We start from the raw sequence: 24636 nt of genomic DNA, 5'->3' as shown, positions 1-24636 counted from the left end.
ATAAGGACCTGATGCCAGGGGCTTAAGTGGAGAGCAAATGTTTTGAGAATGATGAGGGCAATGAATGTACAAATGTGCTCTACACAACTGATGTATGTATGGATTGTGATAAGAGTTGTATGAGCTCCTAATAAAATGATTAAAAACAAAAAAAAGATAACAAATAATAATATGCATCAAAAAACAAGGCATAGCAAGACAAGGCAATGAGTGAGAACACAGTGATGACAACAAAAAAGAAAACCAGTAAGCCATAAAAGAATAAATTAATTTAAAAAAAGAAAACATTTTAAAAAGAAAGAAAACCTGTAAATAGATCAAGGTCTGATTTTTTATCTCTAGGCGTGTCCTCCAGTCAAGTCCGATGGGGTGCCACCCTCTGACCCCAGAGTCTATCCTTTGCACTCCCCCGGGAGCTCCCTGCTCTGCTCTCCCCTTTGCTCTGCTGCACACCTTCAGTGTTTTGCCTCAGTGTCGCAGGGTCAGTCCGGGCCAGTCCCGACACTGAGTCTTCATTGTTGTCTCCCGTAGGGCCATGGGTCAGCGAGGGAGGGCGTGTCTCGAAGAGGGATCAGCCAGATGGTCCACTCTGTGCATTGGCTGTTCGGAGCAAGGATATCATCCTCCAGGCCTGTTGGGTCAGGATGTGCTCCACTCTCTCTTCCTCCCCCTTCATTTGCTCCCGTGTGCTCTGATCAGACATGTTCCTCTCCCCGAGCTGCAGCTTCAGTCAGCACATTTTTTATGCAGTTTTTGTGGTAACATTAGGTGCTTCCATTGATGTTCAGGTCGACTTATACTCGAGTATAGGTAACTGCCAAATTACATCATTACATATTGAATACATATACAGACACATTACTTTGTTTCAAAAGGAGCTCTGGTGCCATAGTGGATTATGCATTGAGCTGCTAAGCACATGGCCAGCAATTCAAGCCCACCAGCGGCTCCACAAGAGAAAGATGAGACTGTCTATTTCTGTAAAGATTTTAAAGTATTGGAAACTGAAAAGGGCAGTTGTACTCTGTCTTAGCGGGTTGCTATGAGTCGAAATCAAGTCTATGGCAGTGAATTTTCTTATATTAGTCAAACCATTTATAACAGTAGCCTTAAACGTAAGAACATTGGCACAGATCAGGCATTGTGTTTTGTTCTGTTACACATCAGGTTGCTGTGAGTGATAATTGGCTTGACAGCACCTAACGACCACAGTCAAGCCAGCTTTTAAAAGATATTTTATAATATTTAAAGAAACTGCTTCCTATAAATGTATATGATCTTCATTGACAATTATAATTCTAAAATACTATCAAGTAAATGTAAATTGAGTGTGTGAAATACTATTGCAATAAGTTACACAATGAAGATTTCATAATTAGATGCAATGTGTAGTTACAAAACATTGTTAACTATCTAGTACTTTTTTTTAAGCACAATGAAGATAATCTGTAAAGTTCATTCACAAACATATTTAGAAAGCATATGAAAGCATACATTCTGCTAGGTAAAATATTGAAGATTGTTTGTGACAAACTGAAGGACTTATTGGATATGGTTAAGCACACACACACATGTCCAACAATAAATTAAGAAAAATAGTCGGTTTTCAGAGGAAAACAGAAGAGAGATGAGAAGATACAGGTTTCCCTACAATCTAAAAATAGAGCATACCTATGAAACCTTTTTAAAGCTGAAATGGTATAAATCAAATTAGCAATGAGCATTAATTTATATGGGAAATTTTTTTAATATTTCCAGACCCAAAAAATAACCTACGAAATAACACATAAAAGCTAAGATAACATTAGTATATAATATTCACAGACACAATACAAAGTGATGGTGGCTGAGGTAGTTAGTTTGTTGTGCCAACCTGGCCTATAAACACATGTGGGATTAATTGAAGGGCAGGGAAATAAATGGCTCCACGAGCCTCGCCTTTCTTGGCTCTTGCTCTTTGATCATCGGACCAGTGTGCAGCTGCCTTGCTTGTTCTTTGCCTCAATTTGCAAGCTACACTACCTGTGGGACACCTAACCCGTGGACCATGTCACTGTAATTTGAGGTTCCTTCAAGACCTGCTTCGCCACACCATTGGAATTTACATCTCTTGAGCAGGGGACTGTCAGACCCTGTCATCTGGCTAACTGTTGGTGACCTGCCTTGCTGTTTGCTGCCTGTGCCCCATAGCCTGAATTGCTCTGCAGAGGACTACCCGGCGGCCCTCAAGACTTAAGGACTGCCAGTGTCTCACAACTGTCTCATGGGAGTGAGTTGCACTGAGCCATTTGTACTGTCTTATAATTTAAATAACTATTTATTTCTTATGTTATACATCTATCTATGTGTATAAATATATATATAAAATTATTAGCATCCTGGTTTTGTTTCTCTAGAGAACCCTAACACAGTGACTTAATGATGAAACACTGGATATCGTTTTTGGGGGAGTGAGGCAGCCCCACTTGCACTGTTCAGGATAGGTGTTGCCCTTAACTGCTGCAGTACAAATGCTCATCACTAGGTTTGCTTCTCAACTTTGTTTATTTGCCTGTTTTCTTTCTTTAGCTCTTTTTATATTGCATATATTTTATTAAACTTTATACTGATTTAGTTTGTGATAATTTAGTGAAAGACCTTTCTTTCTGACATTTGAACCATCTGATAACCCAGCACTGTTTTGGTTTTTTTAAAGATAATTTTATTGGGGGCTCTTATAATAATCCATACATCAATTATATCAAGCATATTTGTACATGTTTCCATCATTATTTTCTAAACATTTACTTTCTATTTGATCCCTTGATATCAGCTCCTCTTTTTTGTCCTTCCTCCCCGCTTCCCACCTTTGTGATCCCTTGATATATATATATATTTTTAATATCTTACACCAACTGCTGTCTCCCTTCCCCCACGGTTTCTGTTCTTTGTCTCTTGGGGGTGGGGGTGGTTATGGGTCCATCATTACTATCAGTTCCCCCTTCTTGTTTGTTTGTTTTGGGCCTTCTGACCTGTTACCCAATCCCGTTGACACCCCATGATGGCACAGGCTGGTGTGCTTCTCCCATGTGGGCTTGTTGATTCTCTGCTAGATGGCCGCTTGTTTAACTTTAAGCATTTAAGACCCCAGATGCTGTGTCTTTTGATAGCCAGGCACCATCAGCTTTCTTCATCACATATACTAAGCACCCATTTTGTCTTCAGCCATCCTGCTGGGAGGGTGAGCATCACAGAATGTCAGGTTGTTAGAACAAAGTGTTTTTTCATTGAGTGGGTGCTTAAGAAGAGACACAAAGTCTGTCCACTTCCTCAATGTATTGCCATATAAATATATGTACATATCCAAGTACCTCTATTTTTTGTATTGATGTATTTACAAATGTACACACCTGTGTTTATACCTCTATCCTTAGCTTTGCTTCCTAGACCTTTCCTCTGTTTGCTTTTACCTTCCTCCTTTTCCACCATCATGCTCTCCCTTCTTCTGCCTCTTAGTAATTCCTCTCAGCTAGATTGCTGTTGCTCCAACACTGCTGTTGCTCCCAGAATCTTTACATCCTCCTCGTTGTTGATTTTAATTCCCTAGTTGTTCCTCTGTCTATGGTGTAGTTTGCTCACCACTGGCTTCTCCCACCCTCTTCCTCCCCCAGGTCCCTCAAGAACCGCCACTTCCATTGCTTTCTCCTTGAGGTTGCTTCCCATGCCTATCTTATATAGATAGGCAAACCAACAATGATGGAGACAAAACAAAAAGAAAACAAAAGACTGAATAAAAAGAGGAAAAAATAACAAAAAAGCATACATAATTTCAGGTCTGTCTGCTGAGCTTTATGACTGTCTCCCCACTGGTCCTGGGGGATTCTGTGAACTGCCCCTCCTAGCATGAAGTCTATTTTGGGGGCTCCTCAGGGTCTTTGTGACTTGGCTTGGCTTCCATTGCTGAAGGCCTTCCTCTTTTTTCACCGGCCCTCCACTTTACCAAACACGATGTCCTTCACCAGGGATTGGTCTCTCTGGACAATATGTGCAAAATATGTGAGACAAGGTCTTGCTGTCCTTGCCTCTAAGAAGCACTCTGGTCTTACTGTTTCCAATACAGATGAGTTCGTCCTTTGAGCAGTCCATGGTACTCTGAATATTCTTCACCAGCACCACAATTCCAATGCAGCTAGTTTTCATATGGTGTCCAACTTTCACATGCGTATGATGCAATGGAGCATACTATGGCTTGAAAATGCCACACCTTAGTCTTCTTCCTCAATACTCTACAGAGGTCTTGGGCAGCAGATTTACCTAATACAACTTGTCTTTTGATCTCTTGACTGCTGCTTCCATGAGCATTGATTTTGGATCCAAAGAAGACAAAATTCTTGCCAACTTTAACCTTTTCTCCATTTATCATAATGTTATTTATTGGTCCATTTGTGAGTATAGCTTTGAAGCATTTTCAAATACCGAGATCCTCTTTGAATAACAACAATAACCACAACAAAAGACAAACAATTTTTTTTTCTTTTCTTACAGGTGGACATTGACATGGACCTAATTTCTTTTTCTTTTTCAACATCGCCAAAGGCAAGAGTAGGTTATAGCCTAATAAAAATTAATTTTACTATGGTTTACTAAACCACTAGTCTCCTGAGCCATTTTCTGTTGTTTTGATACAAGTCCTTCTCTGCTTCTTGTCTTGCTTGGTTCATGGGTGGAGCTGCACCGTTTCCATTGCATTCATCATCGCTGTCAAACATAGAGTTCTTGCCCGGAACTTGTACTTTTCGTTTGGAAGACCCAAGCTGGGCAAGTTCATTTCCCTTTCTCTTTCCTTTTGACTTCTATTTGTTCAGGTATCTGTATTGATCTTCCATGATTTTTTCTATGCCACTTTTTCACCTCTGCTTTTACTACTTCTCCTGCCACTCCTTTGTGCCTTATTTGTAATCCTTTGTGCCTTGCATCTCTAACTTTATCCAGTATTTCCTTAGCTTTTTCTTTAAATAGAACTACTTCATCTTTTACTCCTCTGACAATCTATCCATTTTATTTCTTTATAATATGAAAAAAAGATGTGTAAATCTTCTCAGCAGGTCTGATCATCTAGGCTGCCTAAAAATTTCAGTAACTAATACACCTTTTCTTCTAGAGACTGCATTTCAACACCTTCTGCTAAATTCTGTGTATCTTCTTCCTCTTGTTTAGCTGATAATTTAGCTTCCACTTTATTTTGCTTTCTTTCGTCATTATTTCTTGCAAAGTAAATTTCCTTGAAAAGTATTAGCAGATATGTGTCTTTGTAGTTCTGACCAGGAGTCTCTACACACTCAGCAGATTCAATGCTTTCAACCACATCAAATACTGATCCTTTATATCATCTATGATTATATCCCTTTTTCTTCAAAAAAATTTCTATGACAAATTAAACTCATGAGAATAATATTCAGTTTGAGGACAGATTTTGGCCAGCAGCACCATCATTCTTTCATATGCATGGCCCGTGGAGCTATCTCGAAAGTTCCCTTCATGGTTCTGGTCTCGTAGAAGCTCTCCGCAGGATCAATGGAGGTGACAGGAATGTTTGCCTACACTGCAAATTGACCTCAGTGATTTTTGTTGTTGTTGCTTTCTCAGAAAACACTCCAGGTTTCTTTGGTTAGCAAACACAGGCACTAATGTAAAGGTAACTATAGAAAACCTGGGGACATCTATAATTCTTAAAGAGAAAGTGGTATTCCATAAACCGTTTGTAGAAAGACATTTTTCCAGATGTCTCATCCAATAGTTCATTTTCTTCAACAATGTTTAAGTAGTTTATCGTGTATTAAAACAGACCAAATTTATGTCTATTATATGCAATTGTTATAATAGCTATCTTTGTTCTGGGCATACAGAGGTGTTAAAGAAATGAAAGTTAAGATACAAGGTTACGTCTTCCTCTATTTCTACTTATAGCTTTCCTGGCTTTTGTAGCAGGCAGAACTGTGGAACTATTCAGTTTTTCATGCTCCCAGCCTTCACTTAGAATTACTTGATACAATGATGGGGGCTTGACTTCTCCCTTCCTGATGTTTCAGAGACTCAGTGCACCCTTGCTGTTTGCCCCACTCTCTGGCTTTAATCGGGAATCAAGAAGATCTTGAACATTTAAAATGTTGTACATTAGTATACTTTTAGTTGCCGTCAAGTCAACTCCACATCATGGCAGTCGTACATACAATACAGCAAAATGCTGGGCAAGCCTTCTGCCTCTTCAAGATCACTGTTATGTGTGAATCTACTGTTGAGACCACTGTGTATTTTGAGTACCTTCCAATCTAGAGTTTCATCTTCCAGCGCTATTCAAACAATGCCATGATGTGCTTTGTAGGGTTGTCATTAACTAAAATTAAATTAGTCATTAACTAATTCTCAGAAGTAGATCACCAGGCCTTTCTTCCCATTTTGTCTTAGTCTGGAAACGCTGCTGTCTACCAAAAGTGACAGACAGGTGGTCAGTTAAACTTTAAATCACCTGGATTTCAATATGACTTTTGGTGTTTTATCCCCAACTTGACACAGCATAACATCTGAAATATGAGTTTATGTGACAATTGAATTAGCTTTTAATTCTATCTTTCCATGAACTTTTTTGAAGGCTTTTCCGACATTTGCTCTCTGGTGAAAAATGAAGAGGAGCATCGCTCCTTTCTGAAATACTTGCAGGACAGGATCAACCAGTAGCTGAGGCCCTGACAGGTGCAGGACGGTCGGTGGTCTCTGACATCATGTCGATTAGGCTAACCTCCCAGTAGAGTAGCCTAACACTGTTCTGATACGCAGTGCATAATGGAATTGTCCAAAAGCCAAATGCTGCTCTTCGTCCATGGGCAGCTACGTCTCAAGGGGTGCCACACCTCTATACACATGTTGGGCCCCCCAGTATAGCCGCCTTGACCTCCATTTGGGAGCTTCAAACTGCTTCCCAACTTTTCCTCCTTGGGGGTTTGTATCTATTTCTTGGTGCCAGGATGACCCACGAGGGGCTGAGAAGCATGTGCCCTTCTTCTAGAATAAAGCTGCTGTTCCACCTCAGAGAAAATCTGTAGGGACGCTCCTTTCCCCTCAGATCCGCCTCTAAGATACCCTCTCGTTTCATCATCTTACAAGGGGGATAGTTTCCATGTTCTCAAGTTAGGGTTTAGTTCATAGCTCACATCACTCTTCCTTACCAATGTCTTGAAATGTACCCTGTACATAAACAATGACTCTCTGGGGAAGCAAATAGTTAATGTGCTCACGTGCTAACAGAAAGTTTGGAAGTTTGAAAACACCCAGGGAGGTCGCTGAATAAGGACCTAATGATCTACTCTGAAAAAAAACAGGCACTGTAAATAAACCTTACAGAGCACAATTCTACCCTTCACACATGGGGTCACTTAGAGTCTGAGTTGAATCAACAGCAAGTGGTTAATGCTTATGCATAAAACAGTACTTATTCTGCAGGCAATGAAGATACTGGCAATGAAGCGTGGCACCGGAGTACATCTTCTTCATTAATATTGCAGAACCTGCTTTGTCCCTGTCACCCTGAAGACCGAAATGGCTTAGCTTCTGAAATGTATGCATAGGGGGCTGTTCTTCTGAAGCAAATAGACCTTTAAGAAACACATTATTTAAATGTCTTTGTTCTGAGTGGGCTATATGCTCCTATGGAGACGTTTTCAGTGAATAATTTGGAAACGGTCATACATAATAACTTGACACAGCTGCAGCATGCTTAAAACAACTGACCAAATTAATTTCTTAAACTGTGGGTTGGGTTTTAACTGAGTGACCTAGTGAACCATTCGCGATTGCATTTCTAATAAGTGTGAATAATCAGACTTAAATAAGAACGATCAGATAAGTAAAGGCCAAGGAGAGGCCAAAACCAAAATAAACAGCACAGAAGGAAACTGAAAGCAAAGGCAAGTGGAAGGGTCAGCCAGTTGCTGTTGAGCCCATTGTGACTCGGGATGATGCCATGTGTGTTAGGGGAGAGCTGTGTGACATGGGGCTTTCGATGACGGATTTGCGGGGATGTAGACCTCCAGGTCTTTCTTTTGAAGTGTCGCTGGGTAGACTCAAACATCCATTTTTTCCAGCCAGTGCTGAGTGTGTTAACTGTTCACACCATCCAGGCATGCCACTGAAAAAGTTCACAAGGGTTCGAGAAGAATGCCAATATCTTGTTGAGGGGGAGCTGTAATACTAAACAAGACTGATCTTTGAATTTAGTATGAATTTATATTAAAATATCCCACAAGAAAAAAGAATAATATGGGTTCATGAGTGGTGCAGACAGTTAAGCACTCTACTACTAGTCCAAAGGTTAATGATTCAAATGTACTTAAAGGCCCCTCCCATGACAGGCCTTTGGGGGATCCACTTCTAAAAAATCCCAAGCTTGGAAACCCTATAGAGCTCTGTTCTACTCCACACACAGAGATTGTAATTGACTGAACAACAACAACAACAAGGTGTATCTATGCAGCCACCCAGATAGCAAGCAATGGAAGCAGGACTAGAATAGAGATTGGAGTTGAAAAGTTGTTCCCTGATAAATGCGCAGAGAACCTCCTCTGTATACACATAGGAAACTACGACATTTCATTTTTTTCTTTTCTTTCTGGGAACAAAACAACTATTTGAGGGCTTTCTGTCCACTGAACTAATAAAAAAAATTGACTTCTCTTAAATCCTCTTACAATGAACAAAAAGCCGTGAGTATTTCTGTTAGATAATTGATGACAAGCTCTGGACTTTGAAGCACAGGTTGACCGGTACCCTCTTGAACTCCTAGGGGCTGAAGTGACATACATGAACATGACTGCTTACAACAAAGGCCGGCTCCAGTCTTCCTTCTGGATCGTAGATAAGCAGCACGTGTACCTCGGCAGTGCCAGTTTAGACTGGAGATCACTGGGACAGGTAATCTTTTCACATTATATAAACCATCAAAAATACAATTTCTATAAAGTATTCAAGCACCTCTCCATGACTGGGGTGGGTAGAATAGCATTTATTATGTTTAACTGTGTACTTTCAAAGGGCAACATCATTTTTGGAATGTGATATGATTAACTTTTCTTTAGCAGAATCGTCTTACCAATGCTTCTCTCCCAAATTCTTTGGAGCAGGTTTATGGAGAATGTACATTAATGGGTTATTTTGGAGTCAGTTCTGACTCGTGGCAGCTCCATGTGTGTTGAGTACAACTGTGCATTGAGTTTTTAAGCCTGACTTTTAGAAACCAGCTGGTAGGCCTGCCTGCCAAGGTGCCTCTGTGGGGCTTTAAAGTACCAACCTTTCAACTAGTCGTGGAGTACCGTACAAACCTAAATTTGCGGGGTATCACATAATCTACAAGACAAAGGAAATACCTAAGTTTAGGAGAGGAGATTATGTTGTAGAATACTAATCATTTGAATTCTCTTTTTAATAAATCTTGAAATAAAGCTGTTGCTATCTTTCTCTTAGCAAAAATTTGACTTCAAATACTTGGCAATATATTTGGAAAACCTTAAAATTCTCAAATATGTATTTGTGCCAGAAATAGTCCACAACATATTTCAAAATCGCTGAGAAGATGGGCAACCAATGGCAAGAAGTACCTGACCATTTGGTGCACAAGAAGACTGACCAAACAAGTATGCATACTACAGGGCATTCAGGGCAGCTTAGCTGGAAGTCTTTTAACAATGAACCAAAAAGCCAGTCGCCTGAGAGTCAATCCCATCTCGGGGCAACCCACATGTTTCAGAGTAGAACCTGCCCCTGAAGGTTTTCTGACTGATGCTTCAGAAGTAGATCACGAGCCTATCTTCTGAGGCATCTGGGTAGGAGACTTGAACATCCATCTTCCAGGGAGTAGCTAAGTGCTTCAACACTTGCACTACTCAGGGACTCCTCTTTTAACATAAATATATATATTCATTGTCATTGAATCAAATTTGAATCGACTGCTATAGTTACCCTGCAGTACAGTGGACAACTGCCCCAAAAGGTTTCCAAGCAGACTGCCACGTCTTTCTCTGTCAGAGCAGTTGATGGATTCAAACCACTGACCTTTCAGTTAGCCAGCAAGCTTTTAACCACTGCCACTCCCAGGCCCTACTGTTTGCCTTAACGTCATGGAAATAATCAAGAGAGTTACAGTGCATTTCTATTTATTGGCATCTGGGAAAGGAAATCATTGATATGCAGCTAGACCTCTGACTGCCACCCTGTAGAGAAAGCCACATTGGAGAGAAAGAGCTAACGTCACAGTCACTGTTAGCTGTAGACATTTAACCATTTGCTTCCCATATGTCCATGATCTCCTTTTCCATTTGTCCTTCTCACATGCCAGCCTCCACCCTCTCATAAGCTACTTGTTTTTCCTGTTGAACTAGATAAAGATGCTAAGTGAAAAAGCAAAACACTAGACAAACTAACTACTAAATGTCCAATTGTTTCCCTCTTCATAGAGTAGATAATAGAGAGGCAAGTACCAACTTCTCCAAGGTGAGTTTTGGTTTTGTTTCAGTTCTCATTTCATATTTATAAGATAGATAGTCAATGTCACCTGGTCTAAGAAGAGACATGCTCCTACCTTGCAAAGGAGAGGGACTACTGAAAGAAAATCCCATGATCCTTTCTTAGGATAAGATTTGATCAATGGTTGAGAAAGTATGGTTTAGTTTATATTGTGGCATTATTTATATTCACATCACTAGGCACTATCTACTGGCATAAAAATGACTATGAACAAAATAATAATAACAATAATTATGAAGAGATATTGAATGCCAGACACTATTCTAAGATATTTAAATGGTTCATTAAATTTAAACCTGTGATTCCAGTAGGAAAATACTATGTTCTCCATTTTTATAGATAAGTAAACTTGAGCCCATAATTGAGTTTCAATATTGAATCTTTTTATTTAAAAAAATCATTTGATTGGAGGCTCTTACAGCTCTTATAACAATCCATACATCAGTAGTAACAAACACATTTGTACATATGTTGCATCATCATTTTCTTTTATTCTTTTTAGTCATCTTATTGGGGACTCTTAACAACTCTTATCACAATCCATCCATCCATCCATTGTGTGAAGCACATTTGTACATTTGTTGCTCTCATCATTCTCAAAACATTTGCTTTCCACTTGAGCCCTTGATATCAGCTCCTCATTTTCCCCCTCCCTCCCCATTCCCTATTTCCTCATGAACCCTTGATAATTTATAAATTATTATTATTTTGTCATAACTTACACTGTCTGACATCTCCCTTTACCCACTTTTCGGTTGTCCATCCCCCAGGGAGGAGGTTATATGTAGATCTTTGTAATCTTTGTAATCGGTTCCCCCTTTCTGTCCCACCTTCCTTCCACCCTCCTGGTATCACCACTCTCACCACCAGGTCTTGAAGGGATCATCTATCCTGGATTCCCTGTGTTTCCAGTTCCTATCTGTACCAGTGTACAGTCTCTGGTCTAGCCAGATTTGTAAGGGATAATGATAGTAGGGGTGGGGGCGAGGAAGCATTTAAGAGCTAGAAGAAAGTTGTGTGTCTCATGGTTGCTACACTGCACCCTGACTGGCTTGTCTCCTCCCCGCGACCCCTCTGCAAGGGGATGTCCAGTTGCCTACAGATGGGTCTTGGGTCTCCAATCTGCACTCCCCCTCATTCACAAGGATATGATTTTTTTGTTCTTTGATGCCTGATACCTGATCCCTTCGACACCTCTAGATCGCACAGGCTGGTGTGCTTCTTCCAGCCATCATCATTTTCAAAACATTTGTTTTCTACTTGAGCCCTTGGTATCTTTAAAGCCAATTCCTTCCCATATTAATTCTAATGTGAAAAATATAAATTTTGATTCTGTATGCCGCATCTCTGATGGTGTGTCAGGTATACATATAAAAGATAGTGAGACCCAGACTGCAGCCAATGCATACTCTTTTAGTTTTTTTCTTGTCTTTTATTATGTTCTCCCCAATGTAGCATCATTTATGCCACTTCTTCCCTGTATTTTCCATTCCATTCCTCCTTTCCCAATCTTGGGTAAATGCCACCCTTTTGATCTCAAATGATTATTTGTTCTAGGAATGCATATATCCTTAGTGTTAATGTTTAACTAAAAATTGTTCAACTAAAAATTGAGCCATGGGATGAGTTCAGTTTCATATCTGAAGATTGACTGGGAGCCATTGACACTGAAATCCCCGTCTCTGTCGGAGCAATAAGCCTGATCTGTTTTTATGATTTTGAATTTTGTTGGACATTTTTCCCACTTTACCCAGAACTTTGTCATGTACTCCCTTTCAGAGCAATTAATAGGGGTCGCTGGATGCCATCTAATTCTAGACACAGGGTAGTGGAAGCTGATGTTTGTATGGTTCATTGGACTAATTATTTCCATGCTTCTTTGATTTTCTTCCCTCTCCTTTGCTGTAGGTGGAAGAGAGAATAGTTGCACCTTAGATGGCCATTCAAAGCTCTTAAGACCCCAGTCGCTACACACCTAATTAGGATGTAGACCATTGTCTTTGTGCAATGTGTCATCCCAATTAATTCTAGTGTCTCCTGAGACTATAGTCCTACATCACCCACACTCATGGAAGCAGCAGTCAGAAACCAAAGTAAATATGTCGTACAATATGTATTTGAAGATGTCATTTTGAGGAGTAGGTGTGCCTTAGTGGCATAGTGGGTTACACAATGGCCTGTGAAACACTAGGTCACCGGTTCAAACCCACCAGCTCCTTGGGAGAACGATGAGGCCTTCTACTCTCATAAAGACGCACAACCTTGGAAACCCTAAAGGGCAGTTCTACTCTACCCTCTGAGAGCTCCATGAATCAGAAGCAACTTGATGGCAGTGGGTTTGGTTTTGTGGTTTTCAACCCAAGCCTTCAAATTGTCGATTGCTTCGTATGCATGTGACAGCGAGAAAATCAGTAAGGAAGACCAAAGAAGAATGAACACATTGGAATTTTGTGTTGTTGAAGAATTATTTCCAGTTCCATGTATTGCCTGAAAAACAAACAAATATGCCTCGGAGTGTGTTCCAAATGCTCCTGAGATGCAAGAAGAGGGAGACTTTGCCTTACCCTCTGTGGACCAATTATCAGGAGGGAGCAATCCCTGCAGAAGGAAATTATGTTTGGTAAAGTTTAGGGTCAAGGAAAAAGAGGAAGACTTTCAAGGAGATGGGTTAGAACATTGGTTGCAACAATGGGCTCAAACAGCAATTGTGAAGATGGCATCAGACAGGGCAATGTTTCAGTCTATTGAGCATAGGGTTAGTGTGAGTCAAAACTGACTCACTGGCACCCGGTTCCTCATAGCAAAGAGGTTAGTGTGAACTAGAACATTGCACAACAAATCCCACGCAGTAGAACGGATTTTCAGTTATGAACAGTTGGGTGTAAGCATAATAATTACATGCAGAAATAATTAGTACAAGTATGAAAGTTCAACCTCCACAGGATAAGACAGGCTTTCTACTCTTGTAAAGAGTTAGTGTCTCAGAAACCCACAGGGCCAGTCCTACCCTGTCCTGTGGGGTCATGATGAGTCAAAATTGATATGACAGCAATGAGTTTGAGTTTTTGAGTTATACATTCCTCAAAGCATTTAAAGAGTATGAGCTTACTTAATTCTCACAATATTCTTGCAAATATTACTATTATCACCTAATTTTACAAAACAAGAAGCTAAGATACACCAGATAAGTAACCAACCCCCAATAACCCTTCCTAGGAAGTGCCAAAACTATCATTCAAAACCAGTAAGTCTAATTCTAAACCTCGCACTCTTATTTCACTGTCAGTGATCTTTAAAATAATTTACGTTTTTGAAAAATTATTTTCTTTCATGATTTTACTGTGATGCTAACCTATAGATTTCTTCTTTCTCTAATAATATGACTTATCAAGAAACCCTCCAGTAATTCACAGCTTTCCATTGGCCAATTCATGGTGGACATGATAGTCATATAATAACACCTTATCATTGCCCAATACTTGAGTTCTGCAAACTCATTTAGCTTCTGGCTTTAATTGTAAAGACTAGGAGGTATAAATATGTGTTTGCATCTATGTTCCTTCCTCCTCTGAGGGATCAGGGTGCCCTCCTAGAATTCATGGACATAGGGATTCCAGTGGGAATAAGGCGAACACAACCACAATCATCATTAAAGAAATACAATCAATATACAGTGCTGGAAAAGTCAACAAAAGACTGTAAGCAGTGTGTGAAATGGAAGGAAAAATGCCCCTCAGTCTTTAGTGCAAAGGGCTCTGTGGACATGAAGCTGGAATATACAAAGCAGTAAGGAAAATGTAAAAATCATATTTTCAGAGAAAATTACATATATAATTCTTCAAACAAATTCCCTTAAATTAACAAGAAGCCTAGAACTGAAGGTGAGAATCTGGCAACTGTGGAGAAGGAAGATTGTTAAAAATATTGTAATACAAGTAGAAGAAATAGGGGGAGGTATGAGCACTGCCGTGGAATTGATTCTGACTCACAAAGGCCCGGTACAGGGTTTCTGAGGCTATAACTCTACATAGGAGCAGAGAGCCTCATCTTTCTTCTACAGAGCAACTGGCGGGTTTGAACTGACAACCTTGTGGTTAGCAGCCCAATGCTTACCCAACAGCGCCAGTCAGTGTGTATTTAATCTTGTTTTTAGCTGTCATTGAGTTGGGTCTGACTCATGGCAACCCCGTATAGGAGCGATGAAGCCCTGCCTAGTCCTACGCCATCTGCATGATCACAAGCATGCTTGAGTCTATTTTTACCTTCCAACCTAGGAGACTTATCTTCTAATATTATATTATACATTGTTCTGATGTGATTAGTGAAGTTTTCATTTGCTAATTTTTAGAAGTAGATCACCAGATCCTTTCTTCCTAATTTGTCTTAGTCTGGAAGCTCCACGGGAAATCTGTCCACCGCTGGTATTTAAAAGACTGCTGGCATAGTAGCATAGTGGCCACCACAGTAGGACAGACTGCCATGGATTTTAATCTTAAACAAACAAACAAAAGTTTCCATTAAGTCAATTCTGACTCATGGTGATCCCTCAAGTGTAAGAGTAGCATGTCTGATTTCTGAGGTAAACTACTAGGTCTTTCTTTCAAGATGCCATGCCTCCACGCCGACTCATGGTGACTCTATAGGACCGGGTAGAACTGCCCCTGTGGGGTTCTGAGACTACAACTGTTTACAGGAGTAGAAAACCCCATCTTTCTCCCGTGGAATGGCTGGTGGTTTCGTACTGCTGACCTTGAGGATCACAGGTCATCACATAACCACTGCTCTACCAGAGCTCCTCAAGATGCCCCTTGGTGGATTTAAACCTCCAACTTGTAAAGCCTGTTACCTGTTTGCACCACCTACCTTTATCCTGAACAAAACTAAAAGGGTCTTATATAACAGTTCCGCCCTCGCCACACAGAGGCATGGGAAGAGTAAGATGAGGCCTTCCAGTTACCGTGCATCACCTCACTGGTGATAAAACAAGGTAGCCCGGGGACAGGATCCCTGAGAAGCTAAAGAACATACTGAGATTGCATCTTATGATGACAAGGAGAACAAATTCATCATCCTGGCATCTCGTAGGTATATGTATTCACTGAGCCATTTAATTTTGGAATAGGAAATCACTTCAGAGGACAACCAATCTTTCTAAGGTGCCTTTTGTCAAATACTGCTTCAGTGAATTAATCATGAGTGTTACCTGAGAAAACGATTCTACACTACATAAGACGGAGACTATGAGTTTAACAAACTTCAGTAGGTTAATTCACTGCAGACTCCTCAGAGCCTCGGTGCTTTGTGACTGAGAGGGTGGGAGAACGACCATGGAACTCTTTCCATAGTTTCTTTTTGTGGATCCAGTTTCCTCCACAAATGCAAATCCAGGCCAGTCGTCATTCTAGCACCCACATTTCACAGATGAAAACAAGGAGGTGGTGGAAGGTGCCAGGTCAATTACCCACTGCCCCACACGCCTTTGTGTCGTATTTTTACTGTCGGGACTAGTGTTCTTTTTGCCATACCATGCTGCCTTAAGAAAAATATACGGTCACAAAACTGATAACTATAGGGCTCTATCTGCTTACCAAGGAGCCCTGATGATGTAATGGGCTACACACTGAGCTGCTAACCATAAGGTCTATGGTTTGAATCCACCAAAAAGATGTGGCTACCTGTTCCTGGAAAGACCTACCATCGCACTTACCCGATGGGGCAGTGTTTCTCTGTCATGTAGGGTCACTATGAGTCAGAAGGGCAGTGAGCTTGGTTTGGGGTTTTGGTCTCCAAACCACAAAAACTAGATCATTTGCAAACATGTATGGGAGAGTCTCATTACTTCACATTTTCTATATTCAAAGAACCACACTAATGATGGTGGATGTTGTTTTTATTTACATAAAAATGGGAGAAAATTACAATCCATTTTAAAAATCAAAGTGTTCAAACACTTTTTAAATTGAACATAACTGTACCATGAAGATGCCAGCTGGGCCAACTACCCAATATGTGAGGCTCAATTCAAAATGAAAATGTAGTGCCCCTGTTGAAGAAATGATCCAGAATTTCAAGATGTTAACAGCAGAGCATTAAACAGTGAAGGGCCCTTCGAAGCAGCGGGCCCTTTGTAAATGCACAGATCCCTCACCCAGCTGCTCTGGGAGCCTAGTACAAGCAGCACTCTGGGTCTGGGATCAGGGAAATTCTGATAGACTGATCCAAACGGTGAACGCGACGCTGGGAAGATGGGCTCTGAGCTGAGCACTGCACGAGGAGGGAGCTGGATGAACCCAGTTGTGTGGGTGAGGTGCAAAGGAAAAGCATTCTAAATGGAAGGAACAGCGTGAGCAAACACCTGCAGCTGGGAACCGGTGTGATGCCGTAGAAAATCTCTAAGTAATCGCTTCCAGCAGCCGAGTGTCTAACTGGGGAGCACTGGGAAGGGCTGTGAGTGCCCAGTATAAGTGATGAGGATGAATGATGGTGTTACTCAGAGGGGCCTCAACGTTTCAGGCCCCTCCTCGCTCTGTTCTTGTCACAATCTGAACAAGGAATTCAGAGGAGAGCTAAAAAAAACACAGGTTCCAATGAAATGAATGAATTAATTAAAGGATTACATCAGTAGATGGACACCTCAGCTAGTCTAAGGGCAGCTGCTGGATGGAAAATTAAGATTTTCATACGGCTAATAGTGGACCTATGCTACTGGATGGCTATTTGATGGATCTTCGATTATTGGCTGGCTTCTTATATTGTACCTTTCCTTTCCAGATGCCGTGTGCACACCCCTTCTGTAAGGGGATGTCCAATTGCCTACAGATGGGTCTTGGGTCCCCAATCTGGACTCCCCCTCTTCACACTGATTTGACTTTTGATTCTTGATGTCTGATACCTGATCCCTTCGACACCTTGTGATCATACAGGCTGATGTGCTTCTTCCATGTGGGCTTTGTTGTTTCTGAGCTAGATGGCCACTTGTTTACCTTTAAGGCCCCAGATGCTATATCTTTTGATATCCGTAGCCTCAGTCTTTTAATGCCTCAACTCAGCCCATTGATTATCTCCATCTGTGGACTCTGATGTCATTTAATTTCTTTTGTGTTGGCTGTTTTCCTACCTCCCTTTCCTATCTGCGTGTTATGCATGTGTGTGAGTGTGTGTGTGTGTGTGTGTGTGTGTAGTTCATTCTTGACCTTACTTAAGCCAGTGCTATCTTGGGGGCTGTTTTCTCTTTGTTGCCCTCTGGGTGGGGTTGTTCTGTGTGGCAGTCTCTTATTTATGCTTGGTGAGTCTGTTCTTCCACCCATACTGGGTTGACAAGGATCTTTTATAGGGCTGGGTTTCATCTAACGTATTCTTTGAGTTTTTACTTGTCTTGGAAGACTTTTACTTCTCCATCTACCTTGATCTATAATTTGGCTGGGTAGAGTATTCTTGGGTTTGCATTATTTTCCTTCAATTTTTGGAATATGTTACTCCACTCTCTCTTCTTAGTCATAGTGTCTGATGATAAGTATGAACATATTCTTATTTGGGAACCTTTATATGTGATTGCTTGTTTTTCCCTAGCTGCTCTCATGATTTTCTCATTTGCCTCAAAGTTGGACAGTTTAACTATTATGTGCCTTGGTGACATCTTCTTGGGATTCAATCCAGCTGGTGTTCTTTCAGCCTCCTGAATGGTTGCCTGGTTTTTAGTCATTAAGCAGGGAAAGTTTTCCTCCAAGAATTCTCTCACTGTTGTTGCAGATGACTTCTTTGTTGTGTCTTCCTCTGGTAATCCAATTATTCTGATGTTGTTCCTCTTCATAGCATCAGACATAGCTCTTAGATCTTCTTCAGCTTCTCTGAGGATCTTATTGGATTTTTGTTTGCATTTGTTAAAGTCTACTTGGCTGTCCTCTCAGTTACTGGTGCAGTTTTCTGCCTCCTCCAATTGATTGGTAAAGTCTGTGAGTCTGCTGCTGGTTTTTGTTATCTCATCCCTAAGCTCTTGTTTTTCCCTTTGGAGTATGGACTTTATCTCCTCTATCATTTCATCCTTTTTCTGTATTGTTTTCCTCAGATCCTGTATGACTCCAAGCAGCACTCTGAAAATTTCTTCCTGTGGCAGATCAATGGGTGCTTCTTCTATGCATGTTGTTAGGTTCAGGACATCTTCTGCCATTGCCTTTTGTTTCTCCTGATTTTTTGTTGAGGTCGTTGGGGCTGATGGCTGTTTGCACTGCATTGTTTTAGAGGAGCCAGGTGCCATTCTCCAGGGAGTCGAAGAGCACTGGCTTTCTCTGGGAGACTTGTAGGAATGCTTCTTCGAACTGCCTGCAGCCAATTTCACTATGGAATTGGCCTACCCCTTTATCCTCCTGTGGCTACACTCTTTCCCTAGTCAACCAGTATTCTGTTATTTGCAGGGCAAGTTGGATGGTCCTCTCAAGGGACGTTGGTTGGGTTGTTGTGGACCCACAAGGATGGTACTGTACTGGGTGATCTCACAAGAAGCTGTGATGTTGTGGCCCATGGCAGCTTGGGGTGCCGCAGAGGGTGTGCGGGGGTGCCCGCTGCAATGATAGTGCCAATGAAGGCTGGTGTAGAGCACCGCAAATGGTGGGCAGAATTTCACTTGTCAGGTACATCGCTGTGGATTTTGGGCAGAGCTTGCTGCAGAAGTATGGAACATTGGTGAGTGTTGGCCAATCTGCCTTAGGCTACATGAGGCACTATGGCAAGTGGGAGAAAGTTCCCTGTAACATGGGCCCAGAGAGGATGGATAGGAGCTCCCCCAGCCACACAGGTGGAATTTCCCCAGCCATGTGTTAAGCACTGCAGAGGGCAGGCAGGGGGAATTTCCTCCAGGAAGAAGTTGGGCGGGATATCCCCTGGTGGAGGGTGGCCAGGCTTTCCCCAGCCTCGGGTTATGTTGCCAAGGGTTGAGCTCTCCCAGCTGGGTGAAGGGCAGGAGTAAATGCCCTAGGATAATGGGAGTGGTCTGGGGGTAGGCAATGATGTGTGAGAGAAAAGGGAAGAGGAAAAAGGAAAAAAAAACTAAGTGGCTGAGACGGTAGGGGGATAGAGAGAAGAGAGGGAAAGAAGAGTAACAATGTAGCTGAGCTACGATTTCTGATCATGGAGCTGGCTGAAGAGGTTTAATCCCTGCCCCGAGTTGGTGGCAAGCTGTGGCTGTGTTGAGATAAAACCCCTGCGCTGGCTCCAAATGATCCCAACTCCAGCTGAGATAGTGGCAGGCCTAAGATCAAACCCTAGCTGGCCTCCACTGTGGTAAAAGCCAAAAGCTTCCAGCTCTCAAAACCTAGAGGATCTGTATCTACTTATCTTTATGATGCTCCTCCTGTGACCTGGCAGTGTGGAATTTCCCTCTTAATAACACTCCTGCACTGATTTCTGCGAAGTTTCTCTGGTATGTGTTACTCAGTCGCCATCTTCCCAGAAGTCCCTTTAATTAATCACTTTATTGGATGCTTTTACAGATCTTATAACAATCCATAGTTCAATTGTATCAAGCACACTTGTATAAATGTTGCCATCATCATTTCCAAAACATTTTCTTTCTACTTGAGTCCTTGGTATCAGCTCCTCCCCGCCATCCCCACTCTCCCACCCTCATGAATCCTTGATCAATTATATATTATTATTGTTATTTCATATCTTACACCATCCATGATCTCCCTTCATCCACATTTCAATTACTCATCCCCCTTGTAGGGGGGAGTATTATATATCCAACCTTGTGATTGATTTTCCCTTTCTCCTTCACAATCCTCCGACCCTCATGTTCCCCCTTTTCATCTCTAAGTCTAGATATTTGCATTTTCTCCTTCTTTCCCTTTGTTAATTTTGCCAGTGTCAAATTTTTAAAAATCATTTTATTTGGGGCTCTTACAGCTCTTATAACATTCCACACAGCAATTGTATCAAGCACATTTGTACACTTGTTGCCCTCATCATTTCCAAAACATTTTCTTTCTACTTGAGCCTTTGGTATAAGCTCCTCTTTTTTTCCCCCTTCCCCCCTCCAGCCAGTGTCAATTTGTTATTCCTTTCAAAGAATCAATTTCTGGTCTTATTGATTTTTTCCACTTCATTTATTTTTGCTCCAATCTTTATGATTTCTTTTATCTGCGATGTCTTCTTTTTCTATTATTCCTTTAATGTAGTGTCCTTTTTGGTTTCTTACGATGTTTTTTGTCTTAACATGTTGTTGTTTTCTTATTGTTGCTGTTGTTGACATGTGGTTTTACTTTATTCATATTTAAAATTTTTAATTTCTTACACTCAGCATGGGCTATACTTTATTTTTTTCAAAACCATTTTATTGGGAGCTAATACAGATATCATATCATTCCATAGTTCAGTCACATCAAGCAGTGTTATTCAATTGCTACCACAATCCGTTTCCAAACATTTTCTTCCTTCTTGAACTTCTTGATTGACAACAGCTCCCTTTAATGCCCTCCCTACCACCACCACCACCACCACCATCACCACTACTGTATCCCCCAGAAACTCACATTCTACTTGCTTTCCCTATAGGTTCATCAATCCTAAATTTCATATACTGAAAACATATAACAAAAAAATCAAGAGGGTCACCCCCAATGACAAAATACATTTGAGATAAACTCTAATACGAATAAACAAACAATAAAATGTTCAAGAACAGATCAGGTCTAACATGCATCAAAGAGGGGATCAACAGACAAGGTTTTAATGATTCAACTCATGTTTATCCCTTTGATCTTCTATAGTCCTATCTCCAAGGCACTCTGTTTGGTAAGCAGTTTCTTTCCATCCCTCAATTATGAGTAGAGGAAAATCATCGGAGGCTTTTTTCCTGTATAGATCTCACAAATGTATCTTGGGTTCCCACTGTCATCAATAGCCTTTTGCAAACCAGATTCTCACAATTGAGGCTCTGATATTATTTCCTTCTTTGGCTTCAGATTATATGGTTACAGTCTTTCAGTCACTAATGTTGGTGTGCTTCTTCCATGTGAATTTACTTGACATCTCACTTAGATGGCTGCTTGTTTGGAAACAAGCCTTTAAGAACCAGATGCCGAGCACCATTTAATTTCTTTACCACACTTTGCTATAGCACTCATATCTTCTGTGTTCTGAGCAGAGCCATGATGTAAGAACTAATTGTCCTTAAACTGGAGGTAGGATTTAGTGGGAACCCCAAACCCTTGGATCTATGTTTTTCGTAGTATTTTTTTTAATTTGCCTTTGGCTCCTTTTCAAAAATTCCATATTAATTTATGGTAGAGAGTCTGATCAACCATCTCCCTGGAGCATGAAGATCTTCCATTAATATTGTCTTCTATTAGCCCCTGTTATTGTTGTTTTTACCAAATCATGTTATTAGGACATAATCCAGACATCATACCATTCAATACTTCAGCCATATCAAGCAATGTTGTGCGATCACCACAATCATTTACGAAACATTTCTTCCTTTTTGTGCTCCTTGGTATCAGCTCCCCATCACCCATTGCTCCCCTGCTGTACACTCCAGGAACCTTTATTCTAGTTCTAGTCTCTATAAATTCACCCAGTCTGGGTTTCATAGACCAAAGAACATAGAAAAAATATAACAGAGAATCAAAAGCACTACCAACAATAACAAAATACAACAGCGATAAGCCCTAATGTCAATGGTGGAGAGGGGGACGAAGGGGGAACAAACAGAAAATATTAAAAACCAGATCAAGATCAAAGTGTATCAAAAGGAAGGTCAAATGACAACGTTTTAACCATTCAGGGCAGAGTTATCATTTTAATCTACTATAATCATCTCTCCAATACTCTGTCTCATAACCAGGTTATTCCCATCACTCCCTTATGGTCAGAGGGAATTATTGGAGGCAGCAGTGTTTAGAAAGTCTTCAGGAAGTCTTCTGTAGCTGGGCCAACCTAGAAAAGGACTGTACTATCAACAAAAAGGGACATGACAGAGCCGAGGGGCAATTCTTACGTTCAAATGGCAACTGAAGAAACAGCAAAGATATTGGCTGGATGTTGCATTTAAATAATAGCTTGAGCAGCTGAATAGTGGCAGTTCTTTCTTGACCCTAAAGCCGCTGGTTTCATCCGAGCTGCTATTTCTGACAATCATCATTTGCTAGGATACTAATGTGAATCACCCTCGCTGTGCTTTGCCAAGCCCAGTGTCACCTTTTAAGTTTTCCTGCGGGTTGAAGTCACAACCTGAGATTAGCCATGAGAAAATGTTTCTCTGATTCCACTCCCTATCCCTTTTTCTTTCAATTAAAAGAACAAAAGATGAAGGCAGAGTTGAAAGCACATGGGCATGCCAGTGGACAGGAGAGGGTCGTTGTTTTATGGCACACCCTGTCATCCCTGTTCACCTGCGAGCAATGAGGTGATATCTGTTGAGAAATGATGAATTTCTAAGGCATGATTTATCTTCCTCAAAGAAAGTGGAGTATTACCTGGCACAGTGTAGATAATGTTATGTCAGAACCAAAATGAAAACGGAGCAAAAACAAAGGACAATTCAACAGCAAACACAAGGGAGAGTAAATAACATTCCACAGGAAATATATAATGAGGAAAAACAAAAGATTAATTCTCCTGGTATTGATTTAAAAGATTACCTGGGCTGCTCCCAAATTCTTTTTTGTTTTCATATGCATTGTCCAGCAGATGATGAGGTGGACACCTCTATTTTTTTTAATAAAAGAAATATCCTAACAGACTGCATTTTCAATGGCAAAGCCATGTACCTTATCTACAATTGTTAAGATAACTATTTGTCAGATAATTATATTCAAAACAAGCAGAAGGAGAAAATCATTTTTTCTACTCTCCCATGGGAGGCATCAGTTAGTGGCTTCTGTAAATGGTCAATATATGCAATTAAGTGAAAGGATAAGAGTATCATTGACCTCCTCATGCTTACCTTTCCTAAGATGTTCATTCCTAAATGAAACTTTTTTCCAAAAATTTTCTTTATATGTCCCTTCAATCCACACTATGTTCTAAATTGTCTGACAATCTGAGCTGTCCATTATGGCTCCAATATGACATGATTTTAGATTTCTCCCCTCGTCACTTTTTTTTCTCCAGGTATAGTCCATTTGGTTAAGGGTTTTTGAAACTAGGATGCCCCTAATTCAATACAAAACTTCAAAAGCAGCTTCCCCATTGTGAGCTTCTGCTTCCAGTCTTATGGACACTACAATCCTGGAAACAGAGGCTCAGCTTAAATTTGCTGTGTTACAACCTCGTTGTTTGTATTGGCCACTATTACTTTCATTTAGCCATACACCAGTCACAGTTGAAGGCAGATAAAACTAAAACTGAATTTTTTCTAGCCCTTTAAAGAGTTACAGTCTCAGAAACTCAGGGCAATTCTCCCATGTCCTGTAGGTCACTATGAGTTGGCCTGGACTTGATGGCAGAGGGTTTGATTTGGGTTTTTACTAGTATATGCCCCTGGCCAAGTTATTTTACCTCCCTAAGTTTCAATTTCTCAAGCTCTGTAACTGAATTACTAATACCAACCACAGACTTAGACCTAGAAATGTGCTTAAAGCATCATAGATAATACTCCATAATTTGTAGCCATCACAGTTGATGACAGAGAAATGTCTTTCTTTCATAAATCCTCTATTCAATAGATTAGGAGACTATCAGAGGCACTCTTATTTATTTATTTTCTTTGGCAACGCTTTCACAAAACCCCTCTAGATACATTCCCGAACACATGGTGAGATTAACAACATAAGTGGACAGCAGCACCCATGAGGCATAGGCTAGTGTTGACTCCATAGGAAGGGAGGTCTTTAATATCTTTTCATAGACTTTATTCTACATCCTGTGCAGTATAAGGTTATTATTAAAGATAACACTTAGAAGAAAATGACTGAAATTAGAAGTGGCACAAATCTGGGAGAGAACACAAACACTTCTTTGGCCAGAAACAAAGCTTAAAGAGATTTCAGGGGCATGGTGCCCCAACAGGCTAGACTGGAAAACACAAGTTTTTCTTGCTTGGTATATTTTAATTTGTTCTTCGTCAGTGGATTGATGTTGTTGCTGTTT

At 40.7% G+C, this 24636-nt stretch overlaps 1 protein-coding gene across 4 annotated transcripts in view; it reads left to right on the top strand.

Annotated features, from left to right (window-relative positions):
* The window catches only part of PLD5 (phospholipase D family member 5), a 457190-nt gene that overhangs the window by 326046 nt on the left and 106508 nt on the right, over positions 1 to 24636 (top strand). For all 4 annotated transcript variants that reach the window (XM_004699951.3, XM_045298282.1, XM_045298284.1 and 1 more), the window contains one exon: positions 8816 to 8943. In XM_004699951.3, coding sequence (XP_004700008.1) covers positions 8816 to 8943 — 128 coding nt within the window. The remainder of the gene's footprint in view (positions 1 to 8815; positions 8944 to 24636) is intronic.

The sequence above is a fragment of the Echinops telfairi genome, unplaced genomic scaffold (genome assembly GCF_000313985.2).
Source record: "Echinops telfairi isolate 266 unplaced genomic scaffold, ASM31398v2 ScPeMD7_7424;HRSCAF=8462, whole genome shotgun sequence".
Taxonomy (NCBI): domain Eukaryota; kingdom Metazoa; phylum Chordata; class Mammalia; order Afrosoricida; family Tenrecidae; genus Echinops; species Echinops telfairi.
The sequence above is the reverse complement of the archived record's forward strand: the minus strand, read 5'-3'. Positions and strand labels throughout refer to the sequence as shown.